This window comes from Saprolegnia parasitica, assembly GCF_000151545.1.
Source record: "Saprolegnia parasitica CBS 223.65 unplaced genomic scaffold supercont2.17, whole genome shotgun sequence".
NCBI lineage: Eukaryota > Oomycota > Saprolegniomycetes > Saprolegniales > Saprolegniaceae > Saprolegnia > Saprolegnia parasitica.
The window spans coordinates 390567-404546 of record NW_012156411.1 but is presented as its reverse complement, the minus strand read 5'-3'; the positions used below and the strand labels follow the sequence as shown (position 1 = coordinate 404546).

Below are 13980 nucleotides of genomic sequence, written 5' to 3'. Positions count from 1 at the left end.
GATTGCTTGTGGTGAATATCCTTATTGAAAATGGAGTTGGGTGCATTTCCAGAGGCCAGATCCACACAGGACTCGGAACTAATCGTATTGGTAGTGCCCTGTCGAGCGCTTGAACGCTGCGATGTAATCCGTCATGCTGGCGATCCTGCCGTACGGCCAGTGTTGTCCAGTGCAAAATCTGGGTGGTCCTCGTAGCTTTGCTTTGCCAACTCAGATAAGCACATCCGAGTCGCAGCCTATCGGTGCCACGGAGGCCGATGTGTCCAAGGTACGTACCGTGGTTCCTTGGTTGCCTTCAACGAGAAGCTCAACGTGCTTGAATTACACGCGCCGCGGCCATGCGCCGAAGCATAGAACCGTCCACGGCAAGGGACCTCAGAGTTGACATGTCCCATCCAGTGTTTGACCGACTTTAGATCCTGTTTGGATTTTTTCGTTTTGTTTGAAAACAACGTGATATTTGTAAGATAAATAATGTCATGTTTTAAATATAGGTCGGAAACACTGGCTTAGTGCCCGACAGTGGTCGTCTGGGCGGCCGCGCACAGCATCGAGAAGGAGCTAAGGAGCTGAGCGGGCGCGGGAACGACGTGAGGAGCTTGTCTTGGAGGACATCGATGGACTCGCCAAAGCAGAGCGCCCGCAGCGACTGCAGCTCGCGCTCGGTCTGGAGGATCTCGGCCATGCTCGCGTCTTGGTACATCTTGGGCTGGTACGTCGCCGTGCCAATGCGCCGGGGAATCTCCATGCCCGCAATCGCGCACGTCGCGAGCTTCTTGGAGACGCGCATCGGGTTGCAGCCAAGGCGGTGCGCCAGGAACGACCGGAGCGACGTGCCCTTGCGCAGCTGAAGCTGGCCCTTCATGAAGGCTTCGATGAGCTTGCTCGCGTACGTCTGTTCTTCGCGCGACCAGTAGCCGACGCGGTTGTTGGCTGCGAACGAGAGACCGCCGCGCTCACTGCGCATCGCGCGCTTCGGCAGCTTGTCCTTGACCGCGAGGTCGAGCTGCTTCTCTTCAGCGACCGCACGCAGAAAGGACGCCTTGAGATCGCCGAGCGACGCGAGCTTGGCAGCCGCGAGCGCGTCGACGTTCTGGCGCAAGTAGCGCTTCTGGCCGAGCTTCTTGGGGATCGAGACGCCGGCAAAGTTGAGGTGGTGGCCTTCGCCCGAGAACTTTTTGGAGATGCGCATGGGTGGGCACTGGAGCTTCTCCGCGAGGAACGATCGGAGCGACGTGCCTGTCGCGAGGTCGGCGAATGCACCGAGAATAAAGCACTCGATGAGCACTAGCGCGTATTGCTCTTCTTCGGGAAACCACTTGCCCATGCGGAGGTGCGGCGTCGACGAGGCGCGCGGCGAGTCGCCGCCGTTGGACGACCGGGGCGACGACGACATGGAGGCGTCGGTCATGTCGTGGTCGTCAAAAACGTCCAATTCCATGGGCGCGAGGATGCGAGAGAGGTCCATCGTGAAGAGGTTGGGAGGAGGATGGTGCTTGTTGGACACGAAATTGCAAAGTGAGGTGCGTGGAATCTCTTGCTGCTTTGCCGCCGCATCCATATGAGACAGTGGTGGCTTTCTTGAGCTTCAAGAGCCCGGCGGGCGACGCCACATGCTGCCCGCCGTGCAACACTTCAACCCACCGCAGCACCTGTCCTGTCCCGCATGTGCAAAATCAGTTCCAAGTATATATCGATTGTCACGGGTTTATATGCGAGCGTTCTTTGGCTTGAAGCGCAGAATGAATCCATTCAATATACAAGAATATAAAAGGAGAAAGGTTGCGCGTGGCACTCTGATGGAGCTCGCAAAGAAACGGCCGGGCCTGGCGATCGTGCGGACTTGGTTCCTGAAGTTGCTTTTCTCGCTGTACATACGACATATCGCTATCTATTCAGGGACACGGGGTTGATCGCTGATCTGCAGCCGACTTGAGTCCTCCTGCACCAACTTGTGTGGTCAGCGGCCTCGTACTTCTGCTCGTGGTTGAAGGGAAAGCAGCCATCGACAGTACTTAGAGACCTGCAAGACCAATACGTACACTGTAATCGCACACGCATCGGACGGGGCTCTTGAGAGGTCAACCATTCGCGACATGCCAATCCTGAGGTTGAGGAACGCCCGTCTGAAGAGATAAAATGCCACCCAATTCCAAAAGTGCTGGTGAGAAAAGAGATGGTTGCAAAGACCTTGCGTTGAGAGGACGGAACGAGCGAGCGCCGAAATGTGCAGTGAGCAACGCATGCGCCATGGGCGCATCGCTTCAGAAAATCGTTGTGGTTGCAGAAACCATACCAAATTGCGCTGACCAGACGCGTACCGGAACAGAGGTGGGTGCCAGATCCAGTGCCACCAGATGGCAAAATGAAATGCAAAGCTACACTTCTGCTCGTCATCGCGCGGATGCAAAGAAACCGGCGACTGGTCGGAGGCACGCCAGCGGGATATGCAGGCGGCTTACCAAGCCAGGAGAACGATCCGTCGTGCGTTCGGGAGGGACGACGGTAACGGTACTACTGGCCATGAGGCCTCGCGCTGTTCGTATTGTTAGCACGTGAACACGCGCACGACGGTCGCGATGGGCGTCCGGCATATCGGGCACCCCGTCGCTTTGCGCTGGAGCTCCTGGAGGCACGGGTAGCAGCCCGCGAGGTGGCCACACGGCACGACGACGGCGGCGCGCGGCTGGTCCATGCAGATGACGCAGTCGTTGTTGGCCTCGAACGCGCAGAGCTCGAGCGGCGGCGCCGACGGACGCACCTCGGGACACGGCTCGGGCCCCACGTCGTAGCCACGTCCACCTTCCTTTTGGTCATTGTTGTTGGTTTCGTTGTAGCTGTTGTTGTTGCTGCCGCGATGTGGCACGTTTTCCTAGATACGGTTGGCATGGCCAGAGGACAGGCGAACGGTAGTACCATTCGGGGTGGCGGCAGTGGCGTGAAGGCCAATGGACCGAGGAGCTCGACCCACTGCCGGCGGCCGTCCTCGGTCTCTGTCGCGAAGCGCACACCGTTGGCGCTGTAGCTGGGAAGGTGCCGGCGGCCGCGAATGATCTCGGACCGCGAGAACGCATCGCGCTGGTAGCGCTGAATCGTTGCGTTGGGCGTAAAGTGGAACGTGTGCTTGCGCACGTGGCGGCTCGACGAGGTCGGCGAGACAGCGGTCGCTGCCGCGCTCAGCAAGAGCACTTTCGTGGGCTTGACGTCGTCCGGGTCCTTGTACATGGCGAGCTCGAGGCACGACTGGTCGTTCGTGCACTCGAGGAGCATGCACCACTGCTTCTTCCATTGCGTAAAGACCGAGTGGCCTTTCTTGACGTAGAGAAAGCCTTTGGCCGTCACAAACCGACGGTGGAGGAGCAGTGCGACTTCGCGCTGCCCGGCAAAGCGTGCGAGGTCGATGGCTGCGAGGCCGTCGTCGTTCCACATGTGCGCATCACAGTTGGCCGCGACGAGCTTCTCGACGACGCCAACCTTGTTCTTGGCCGCCGCAAAGTGCAGCGCCGTGTTGCCGCCGGCGCGGTCGCGGACGTTGACGTCCGCGCCTCTCTCGAGCAGCATCGATACGAGCTTGTGCTAGCCAGAGATGCAAGTGGGTGCTGCGATACACGGCAGAGTGAGTACCTTGCCGCAGAGGCTGGCCATCATGAGGGGCGTCGTGCCATGCTCGGGGTGGGTCCAGTTGACAAACGTGGCGGCGTCAGGGTGCAGCAGGATCGCGCGGACCTTGTTGACGTCGCCAAGCCGCGCCGCCTTCCAGAGCATCGCGCCGCATGCTTGCGGCGGCGGCGTCATCCGCGACTCGGTCGTTCCCATGCTCTTGCTCTTGCTACTGCTGCTGCTGGAAGCACAAATGAGCCAAAATCCACGTGCAGCTATTTATAGATTGAAACCAAAACGCCAATCAACGGCAACAAAATTCTGTGCACACAAAAATTGTTCGAAGATTATACGACGATCAGTACTTTGTCCATTTAGGTGAAGGTTTCTAGACCTTAGAACTAGCCAAGGGAATATTGGTATTCCCTTGGCGGTATATTGTTAACTACTATATGTTTGGAACTAGCGTGCTCGAACTGCAGTTTAGACGAGGCAAGTACTAGTACCTTTTACGTGGTGGGAAGCTAACAAAAATGCCCAATAAAGTCAAGGAAGAAGAGGCTAGAACTTTTATAGAGGCTGGAAAATCCATGTACACAGCTGCGTCAGTAAGACACTCGTACTTTGGCACTCGCTTGAACACATATGTGCAAGAAACTCTCAATTCAAAGAGACTCACGTGTTGACGAAGGCTATCTATCTATCTATCTATCTATCTATCTATCTATCTATCTATCTATCTATCTATCTATCTATCTATCTATCCAAAACACTGGTGTGGGGCCATGCAACAAGTCCTCTTCTTGACTAGGATCAAGCCATACGAGAAAGCAGAAAGAGTCATCTCGGTCGTCCTTGACAAGGCGTAATGCTGCGAAGGCGACACAACAACACAACCTCCCACACCGCGCTTCTATCAACTGTAATGTAGCGAGTTGCCACGTTCGCTGGTGACGTATTTCACGTCGAACGAGAGGGCGCAGCGTTGGCACCGCTGTCAACGACTCGTGCGACGCTTACTCGAAGCCTGCGTTTTGGCCCTGTACACAGTGATCTAGGCAGAGAGATTGGCTTGGGGATTTGTGTCTTGCCGCCTTTGCTGCGTCACACGAAACGCGAGTGGCAAGAGATGCGATGTAGTACAACACGTACGGACGTGAGCTGCTCGTCGTTGGCTAGCTGCAAGTAACGAGCCTACGGAGCGCAGTCGCAAGCCCAGCGATGCAAGACGTCGCCTCGCGACGACTCTACTCGTGTGCCTGCATCAACAAGACCACTTTGTACGAGTGGCGTCAGCCAGCGTATTATTCCTTCATCGAGAAACACTACCTTGCATGCAGAGACGCTGACCTTTTTCATACAATCCCTATCTGTTATGGTGCGAAGAAGTGTAGCAGAGAGTGGCAAACCTACCGGTACTGTAGTATGGTGAATTAAATGATTTTATCGGTGCAAGAGCAGGCAGTGCCTGCTCTTGCACCGGACAAGGAATACGTAGACGACCGCTACGACGAAGTCGTCTGTCCAAACGCGAGCTGCATATCTACATGTAGTGGTTTTGTCTGTGAAACGCACAGTGGTGAACAGGTGCTAGTGAACCTTGTCACCTTGTCAACGACCTACTGACTGCTAGAGCGTTGGAGTCCCCATTCGAGTAGCGTCTTACATTGTGCGAAATGTGGTCGACCTTGCTTGGTACATGTGAAGGAGTTGATGACCGTCTCTTGACGCTTCCAGAGAACTTTTTGTGGGGAAGTTGCATCGCTCTTCGAAAGAGCCGGGACTGCATCATGCATGCATGCTGTATAACATCCACTCGGACCGTACCAATTCTTCATGGATGGATCACATCAGTTGGATCGCCACCGACTCTGCAGCCTCTCGGGGCGAGGTGTTGTTTACTTTACCTCTTGTGCGCAACCCTTCGCGGGTAGGCAATGTGCGAGCCGCCGTTGTCGTTGATCTGCATCTCCGACTTTGGTTGACGTCGGGCGTGTTGCTACACTGCATGCCGTCGAGGTGCACTAGTATTTTGAAAATAGTAACGTTAGGACCCAAGCGGGTTCTGCGAATCTTCTTGGCTGGCCAGACGACGATGCAATGTCGTTTGCCGGGTGGCTTGAAGGCAACTTTGTATGCTCGAGTCTATTAGTGTCCGCACCGTCTAGAGCGTATGGTCCATCAACAAAAATCAGCTTCAAAATCGCGTTACACGACTTGTTGTAACTGCCATATAAAGCGAGCATCTTTTTAACCTTACCACGTACTACACAGCACGCCTCCTGATCCGTTCGAATCGCTACACATGTATACGTATCTGACAGAGCTGTGTGTGGAAACACTGTGGTGTTGTCACCTCTCGGTCACTAGTATCGCGACAGGGGACGACGAAAAGAGCAACATAGAAAGCGAGCAGCGATGTAACGGTGAAACCGGCTGGCTATCTGTTTGATTGACGTCAGGAGCACCCAGCTGACAAAGCTAGCCGTTTACGACGTAATGTCTGGCCTATAATAGGCCACCGGATCCTTTCGCGGTGGTATCAGTCAATACTATGTGCTTATTTACAAACTTGCGCGCTCGTCCGACAGTGTCCTTGCGATGGCCGACTATTCGCCGGTCGCTACGACCTTTGTCCTCCTCGGTGTCACGTGCTGCTGCCTCGGATACCGCCTCGCCTACATGATTGCGCTCTTCGTTGGTCTCCTCGGTAGCCTCTTTACGTTCTACGTCTCGCCGCTCGCGGCGATCGCACCCGTTGCGATCGTCACCCTAGTCTTTTACGCCGGCCACCGCCACGGCGGTCTCGACGAGGCCATGCGCTGGACCACGCTGACCTTTGTCGCGCTAGCGATGACGACCGTCGGTGCCATTAGTACCTACGCGATGCGTCCGATTGTCGACGTCGCCTTTGGAATCGTGGCCGGTGTCTGGGCAGCAGTCGTCGCACTTCTCTTCCTCCGATGCAGCGAGCGCACGGCGCTCATCGTGGCAACCTCAACGCTCGGCGCAGCTCTCATCATGCACGGCAGCACGTTTGCGGTGCAAGATGGCGCGTTTGATTTTCTCCATCTCATTGGCATGTGCACGATCGAGTCCGTAGCGATTCCAGTGCAGCTGCTCTGTGCGATGGGGCAGCCGGCGTGGCGTCGCCCGAGCCTTGCCGCCACGTCGGTGGCGACACCGACACCCCGCGACGACGACGACAATGCGCTGGCCACGCCGCCACCGAGCGAGGACCACATTTCAATTGCGATCATCACACCCTCCACCGGCATCCACGAACAAGACAAGTGAGATTCATTCAAAGTAGAGTTGTACAGAAGTGTAGTCGAACGAGTCGTTGTCGTTCTTATTTAATAAATAGTACTCGTGCTATGCGAATATGTGTATACGTGCTGGAAGCAAGACGATTACCATGAAAGTTTATAACTTTGGAAGTCGTTTACGCTTCTCAAGTGAACACTTGAAGCACCGACTCGATGGGTGCGCGGCAGACAGGACACAACGAGACGCCTTGTGCGAGACAGCGGCTACAGCACGCGAGGTGACGGCACGGCAACGTCACACAGTTCTTGGGCGCGTCCAAGCAAATGATGCACTCGGCGCCTTCGTTCGTATGGGACGCGATGGCTTGACGGTACGACGGCGGTGGACCACGCACGTGCAGGGGCAGTTTCTCGCCAAGAGGCGGTGCGCTTGGTGGTGCCATTGGCTCTGAAAACGACGGCGCGGAAGCCGGCATGGCCTGCGCCACCATGGGACCGATCGCGAGCTTGTCAAAGTTCAGTGGTAGATGCAGTGTGGGGCTGGGTCGATGCGATATTACCGGGCTCGGCGGCTCGCACGCGGGGCTCAGGGAAAAGGCTGGACTCGAAGGGGTATCAATACTTGCTGGACTCGCAGGGTTGCTTGCGGGATTGGCCGAGTTGCTATCTGGACTGATGGGCGTCGACCGGCTCATCGTAGCGTGTACTTGCTGCTTTGTTTCAGCCACTAGTGACGCCGCCATGAATTTGGCAATGCCGTCGGCGTACGGGTTGCGCGCCGTCGGGACAAAGACATCGGCAGCGGTCGTGCCGTGCCGGCTCTGCGCCGCCACGACGGTCCCAATGTTGCACCACTCTTGCACCGCTGCCGCCGACTCTACGAGGAGGCGAAAGGCCCGAGGTTGCTGCTTTGCGCGCGGCAAATTGCCAACGTCTCGGGTAAACGTGGACGGCCGATAGGGCACCCAGATGGCGGCAGGGGCGAACCGGAGCTCCATCGCGTGGTCCGGGTTGGCCTCCAAGACCGAGACATTCGGGCTAAACCAAGCGACTTTAATCGGACAGACGCTGTCTTTGGTCGGGTAGAACGCGAGCTCGTACAGCGGCGGTGCTTTCTCGCCCGAGACGCGCAGGAGCCGCACAAAGCACCGTCGCCAGCTCTTGAAGACCTTGCTCGCGTTGCGGTAGCTCATGGGCGCTTGATATACTTCCATCGCATGCAGTAGTGCATCGACGCATGCTATCTGGACCTTGAAGCGCGCGACGTCCAGCGGCAAGAGACCGAGCGCGTTCTGGCGGTAGACGTCGGCGCCGTGCTGGATCAAGAGCCGCACAATGGTGTCGTAGCCATAGTACGCCGCAACGTGGAGAGGCGTGCTCTTCTTCTTGGTTCGCGTCGTGGCGTGGACACGGGCGCCCGCTTCGACGAGCAGCAGAAGCGCTGCCTCATGCTTGTGCAAGGTCGCGGCAAGCAGCGGCGTCGTGCCCTCAATCGGGTGGCGGAACTCGAGCATCGGCTTGAGAGAAATGTCATTGCCAATGCGCCCGAGGCACTTCTTGAGGTCTTCGAGCTTGCCGTGGCGGGCGGCCTCCCAGAGCGCTGCGCCGACGGACCTCGCCGGCGCCATGACGTGGGCAGAGCAAATATGGGCTGCGAAAGGCGACCTGTTGGCCAATCCGAATTGAGATCCACTTCGAACTTCGTGTGCCCACTTTGTACCTAATAAAATTGTCGCTGGACAACAGCTTATTTGTATATGATATTGAAATGAAACAAAATACCACCGAAGAATTCGGCAGATGCCACTTTGCAGTTCAGAATTCCGTCCAGCAGCGCCACATCTGCAGCCAAAACGAGCAGCTCGCTGCATCGTTGGCATCGCGCTTCGCACCACGATATGTAGACGTGCTTGCGCGTATAGTCTATTCCACAAGTCGTGTGCTTGCGCGCTTCCTTATGTCGAAAGGAATTCCGGCAGTCATGATGCCGAATTTAAGAAAACTTCGATCGAAGGGCTATTGACCAATCAGTTTTGGAACCAATGATCCAGCACTTGTAGTACGAGCATGGCCAAGGGCAACGACGCCGACCTAACGATCGAGGAGCGGTTGGCGCTCAAGAAGAGCGGCTTCGCCAACGCGCCCAAGGCCGCGTCCTCGGACGAAGGCAGTGGCGACGAGGATGACGATGCGCCCACGACGAAGCGCGCCAACAAGAACTGCCCGCGCGAGATGACGTCCAAGCGACCGGTCGCGCGCTTCCGCGAGGTGCTCCAGATCCGAAAGAAGGCGTCGCGCGACCCGCGCTTTGACGCTGCGAGCGGCAAGCTCAACGAAGACCTCTTCAAGAAGGCGTACACGTTTCTCGAAGACTACAAGGAAGCCGAGCTCGACGACGTCAAGAAGCAGCTCAAGAAGGCCAAGAGTGCGACGCGCAAGGCCGAGCTCAAGGAAGAGCTCGCGGCGCGCAAGCAGGAGCGCGCCGAGACGCACCGCGCCAACAAGATCCGCGAGGCGACGCAGAAGCGCAAGCGCGAAGAGCGCGAAGCCGTCGCGAGCGGCAAAAGCGCGTTCTACCTCAAGCGCAAGGACAAGAAACAGGTCGAGCTCAAGGCCAAGTACGACGAGCTCCAAGAGTCCGGTCGGCTCTCCAAGTTTATGGCCAAGCGCCGCAAGAAAACGCCAACAAGGATCATCGGTGGCTTCCGACGCAGCGCAAAGAGACGGCGTAATACTAATAGATCCATCTCGTGTTTCCATGACCTCGCAAGAAAATATGGCGCGTGGATCCAAAGCGCAGTCAGCAGAAGCTGTTGCAGACGTGCGCTTCTGGTCGAGTGAAGAGAACATCTACGTTCGATTACCGACTAGCAGAGGACTAGCAGGGTATAGCAGGGTTCGATGCGGCGTCGCGACTTGGTTATTTGGATGAACGGAACAGGCCCGAGCGCCGCCGACAAGCCACCTCCATGCACGCTGTCATTACCAATCTGATATCTGATATCTGATATCTGGCAACCACAGAATCTTGCTACATCCGCTTCACCTGGTATCATCTAGATCGAAAGAGACGTGCGGTGGCGGCGCGCAAACGCTGCATAAATGTAGTCGATCGTCATCACGGCGTAGAGCGGCGCGGTCTTGTCACGGACGCACACGGGCTCGGCGAACCGCGCCGCCAAGCGCTCCACCAAGGCACTTTCGAGCTCTGGATTCGATCGCTCGTGCTCCGTCATGCCCGCCGCCAGCGTAGGGCCCAAGAGCGACAACATGGCCATGGCCATGGCGGTCGCAGTAGGCATCTTCACGGGCAACGAGATCGCGCGCAGCTCGATGCGATCCCACTTGTCGACGACGACACTGGCCGCTGTGGCCACGTCGTCCATGCTGCGCAGGTACCAGCCGATGGCGATCTTATCGAGCGAGGTCGGCGAAAGCAGGTCCAGCGCCACAAGATCCGTGAGCGCCGACTCGACCGCCGACACCATCAAGCCCACGGTCGATGCGCCGACATCGGCCATGAGCGTCATCGAGAGAACGCCGTTATCGGCGACTTCAGCTGCACGCAGAGTGAGGAACTCGGTCAAGTCGGCCGTCGCGGCGGCTTGCCACGTCACGTCGCCCGAGACATTGTCCGGCGTGAGCATCGGCCCCGGCACGGGCGACGGCAGCGTCGAGAGCCACTGAAGCGCCGCGTACGAGACGCACACATCGACCGAGTTGTGCGGCACGAGCTGCTGAAAAACTGTGGTGGAGGACACCCGCGAACGCATTGTGGTGCGAATTGACGTACGATGGGTCCGACGCCAACGCATCGACGAGCGCGGTCACGTCGTTGGCGCTGCTGGACGCATGCAACACGAGGTACTCGCGGTGGGTCTCCCACGGAAGAAGCTGCTCGCACTGCGTGAGCAAGGTCGAGAGCAACTGCATCGACTGGCCGCCGTTCCCAGCGCCAGCGTCCAGCACCCGAAGCGTCAGCGGCGAGGCCGTGCCTTTCGAGGTGACGAGCGGCATGACCGCCTGCTTGAGCAAGTGCGCCGTCAAGCCCACGAGGTCCGAGTGCTCGCCATGACGCGCCGTTGACATCGAGAAGACGCGGCGGTGAAGGCAATGCAGTCGGTGCATTGTGAAGTGGGGACAAGGCTGATTCATCAATGACCTGACGAGTGAGAACCCACGGTTGGCGCGGTTGAGCTGGGAAAGGACGTTGCAGAACAAGACAGCGGTGCAAGAGCACTGGATTCTTACAGAGCATGCGCGTACAACAACGTGCACGTAGTAGCTCACGTAGGCTTATCAACAGTCTTGTTTCAATATATCAATTTATATAATATCAACCGTTCAACGCTTGTATAATGAATCGCCCTAGCATTGGACTGGACAGCTGTCTTGTGCGAGGACGGCAGACGACGGTAGTGAAGGATCGACGACTGCGACTCATGTGCTGCTCTGTAGCTGTTGTTTATTTTACACATCCAAGGCAGCGATCAACGCGTTGGGAGTTGCCGGTTGCGTCGTGGGGTGCGAGCTGTGCGAGACTGCGTTGGGTCTTGACCGTGATCGTCTTTGCCTCGGGGCACTTGACCATAGTAGCTTTGGACTCGCCGACGAGGCCCGCGGCCCACGCAATCGTCTTGGTGATTGGGCTCCGGCGGTGCGAGCGCGACTTGCTAAATCGTGCGGCGTTGTACTTGATGACGGAGAATTTGAAGACTGCCGCGTACTCGTCCTTGGTGAGCGTCTGTGTTGACTTGCACACGGTGTGGTAGTAGATCAAGAGCAGCAGTAGAAACGCTGCAAACGACGCGACCGCGACACCGTCGTCACCCTGAAAACCTCCGGCAATCGAGAGCGCGAGCAGCAAGTAGACGCTACCGGCAAACACAGCGCCGGGAATACCGAACGGACTTGTGAATTCTTTCGAGTCGCAGCGGTACGTTGTCCGAAGCATGCCGAAACCAATGAGCTGCGCGCTGTAGCAAAACGTCGCGGCCAAGAGAAAGAGGTTTTGTAAGGCCTTTTCAAACGCGGGGCTCAGGTGCGAGAGCGTACAGAGGAGGTACCCAAACGCGGACGCGGCGACCATGGGCTTTAACGTCGTCGCCTGGTTCTTGAGGCCGAGGCACGCCGGCAGCATGTTAGAGTTCGCGAGCGACTGCGTCAAGTGCGCGTACTGCAGAAAAAAGCCCGCCGCCATGCCCATTTGGGCGGGTAGAATCAACCACTGGCCAACGGTCTCCGAGATACCGAGCATCCCGAGCCCGTTGTTGAGTGGAAAGGTGGCATTCACCGCCGAGGCAATCCCCGGCGGCAGCGACGGCACGACGAACACCATCGACATGTTAGAGCAGAAAAGCGTCACGACCGCACATAGCATGCCGCGTGGCAACGTGCGCTTTGGTTCCTTTGTGTCGCCGGCGATGAGCGTGAGCGACTCAACGCCGGCGTACCCCCACGTCGTGTAGGGCAGCCACGCAAAATACGCAGTCGTGATGGTGCCAGTCGCCCAGACAGGCGCGAGCGGGTCGTCGCGATACGCGCCGTTCTGCGCCAAGTCGCCGTACATGCACCCGGCGACGACAACGAGCAGCATCGGGATGGCGCAGACGAATGCAAAGAGGACCATGAGTCGCCAGTAGATGCGTCCTGGCAGCTGAAAGACGGCGATCGAGACGGCGTAGAAGACAAACCAGATCAATGGCTTCCAATGGTCGTCCCACGCGAAGGCCGCCGTGACGAAGTCGGCAACGTAGCCCACCGAGCACGCTGCGGACGCCACGTATTCAAGGAGCTCGACGAATCCGACGACAAAACCGCAAAAGAACCCGAGCGTAATGCGCGTGAGACTGTACGAAACGCCGGCAAACGGCACTTTGCACGAGACCTCGGCGATCGACGTGACGTAGACCACGTACGCGGCGCCCGTGACGATCTGGGAAAGCGCGAATGGCAAAAACCCGGTTTGAAGCGCTTCGTTCCAGCCGTAGAGGTGGCCGCCAATGACACATACAAAGCCAAGCGCCCAGACATGGATAGTACTAGCTTTGTCGGCTGGAAGGATCACCGGTTCGATGCAGTCGTCGAGCTTCCACTTTTGAACGTCTTTTTGCTGCGCAAGCCCGCGGAGGTTGGATTCGGACGCGACGGGCACGACGCGCCGTTGGGACGGCGGGTGCGTCATGCACGACGATCGCAAAATGAACGATGGTCAAGTACTGGATGTAGGATTTGCGAGCTCAAATTAGCCCAACGACACACAACGGCCGTGGGTTGTATTTCGATGCTGGGCGTTCAAGTGACATCTCCGGCGAGTAAATTAGGTGCAAATCAGTTGGGCGGAATCCAGTACTTACAGTAAGATAGAGTGGTGTGCGCCGATAAGATGAGCATAAGTGGTCGTGGTGCCAAGCTGCATCGCTATTCGAGGTCCGCTATAAGGTTGGTTGCAGGCTCCGAACCAGCCGCGTCGTTGCTCCGTCTAGACTGCACGTGAATGCGTGAGCACTAAGAAGCTTTGCTCGATCGAGACTGCCTTCCGCCGACATTCGTGAAATACCAGGTTCATCCTTGACCCCCTTTTTTGTCGTTGACATTTAGGACGGTTCAAGTCGATGGCGAAATTCAGACTGAGCTCGCCACGTCACTATTTTAAGCGTCGGCGACTGTCGTGCGCACGATGCCAGGACGTTGTTGAACTGAGTTATATTACATGCAATTATAAAGATATGGTGGACTTCCTAATGCGCTCGTGAGGCCTGGCCGGTGCGTCAGCGAGAAGCGTTAGTGGTCGTGATTCGAGATTGTGCGAGGGACCAGGTAGCGTGCACACCAAGGATCGTCGCGGAGAGCGACCAGCGACGCGTCAAGAGATGGCACCACAGCGCGACGAGCTAAGTGCCGGATGTGCAATCGTGCGGTAGTAGCTGCTCGGATCGCGAGCGCGGCAGCGGGAAGTTGCGTCAGCGTCGAGCGGAAGACTCGACGTCCTTCCTCTGCCTTGTGGGCGTCTCGAGATCTGTCTTGTAAATGTGTTGAGAGTGAGCGCAGCGGCTTGCCGAACCCAATGCGCCTCCGTCGCACCGTGGCTGCCTTGGATGACGTGGCCTTG

General features: G+C 57.4%; 7 protein-coding genes across 7 annotated transcripts; 2 read left to right on the top strand and 5 right to left on the bottom strand.

Annotated features, from left to right (window-relative positions):
- Positions 1 to 509: 509 nt before the first annotated feature.
- Positions 510 to 1468, bottom strand: SPRG_05621 (hypothetical protein; the record flags this gene model as incomplete). Its single annotated transcript, XM_012344337.1, has 2 exons — positions 510 to 569; positions 614 to 1468. 2 exons carry the CDS (start codon positions 1466 to 1468, stop codon positions 510 to 512), a joined length of 915 nt encoding a protein of 304 aa, XP_012199727.1.
- A 959-nt stretch (positions 1469 to 2427) lies between these two features.
- On the bottom strand, positions 2428 to 3869 carry SPRG_05620 (hypothetical protein). The gene is made up of 3 exons (XM_012344336.1): positions 3625 to 3869; positions 2917 to 3576; positions 2428 to 2872 (listed from the first exon to the last, which is right to left on the bottom strand). Exons 1-3 carry the CDS (start codon positions 3814 to 3816, stop codon positions 2549 to 2551), a joined length of 1176 nt encoding a protein of 391 aa, XP_012199726.1. The 5' UTR covers positions 3817 to 3869; the 3' UTR covers positions 2428 to 2548.
- Positions 3870 to 6201: 2332 nt separating this feature from the next.
- Positions 6202 to 6897, top strand: SPRG_05619 (hypothetical protein; the record flags this gene model as incomplete). Its single annotated transcript, XM_012344335.1, has 2 exons — positions 6202 to 6699; positions 6739 to 6897. 2 exons carry the CDS (start codon positions 6202 to 6204, stop codon positions 6895 to 6897), a joined length of 657 nt encoding a protein of 218 aa, XP_012199725.1.
- Positions 6898 to 7054: 157 nt separating this feature from the next.
- SPRG_05618 (hypothetical protein) lies at positions 7055 to 8525 on the bottom strand (the record flags this gene model as incomplete). The annotated part of the gene is made up of 1 exon (XM_012344334.1): positions 7055 to 8525. Exon 1 carries the CDS (start codon positions 8495 to 8497, stop codon positions 7055 to 7057), a length of 1443 nt encoding a protein of 480 aa, XP_012199724.1. The 5' UTR covers positions 8498 to 8525.
- A 411-nt stretch (positions 8526 to 8936) lies between these two features.
- Positions 8937 to 9601, top strand: SPRG_05617 (hypothetical protein; the record flags this gene model as incomplete). The annotated part of the gene is made up of 2 exons (XM_012344333.1): positions 8937 to 9510; positions 9537 to 9601. 2 exons carry the CDS (start codon positions 8937 to 8939, stop codon positions 9599 to 9601), a joined length of 639 nt encoding a protein of 212 aa, XP_012199723.1.
- Positions 9602 to 9925: 324 nt separating this feature from the next.
- Positions 9926 to 10997, bottom strand: SPRG_05616 (hypothetical protein; the record flags this gene model as incomplete). Its single annotated transcript, XM_012344332.1, has 2 exons — positions 9926 to 10606; positions 10629 to 10997. The coding sequence occupies 2 exons, from the start codon at positions 10995 to 10997 to the stop codon at positions 9926 to 9928; spliced, it is 1050 nt and encodes a 349-aa protein (XP_012199722.1).
- A 337-nt stretch (positions 10998 to 11334) lies between these two features.
- Positions 11335 to 13053, bottom strand: SPRG_05615 (hypothetical protein; the record flags this gene model as incomplete). Its single annotated transcript, XM_012344331.1, has 1 exon — positions 11335 to 13053. The coding sequence occupies one exon, from the start codon at positions 13051 to 13053 to the stop codon at positions 11335 to 11337; it is 1719 nt and encodes a 572-aa protein (XP_012199721.1).
- Between the last annotated feature and the right edge of the window lie 927 nt (positions 13054 to 13980).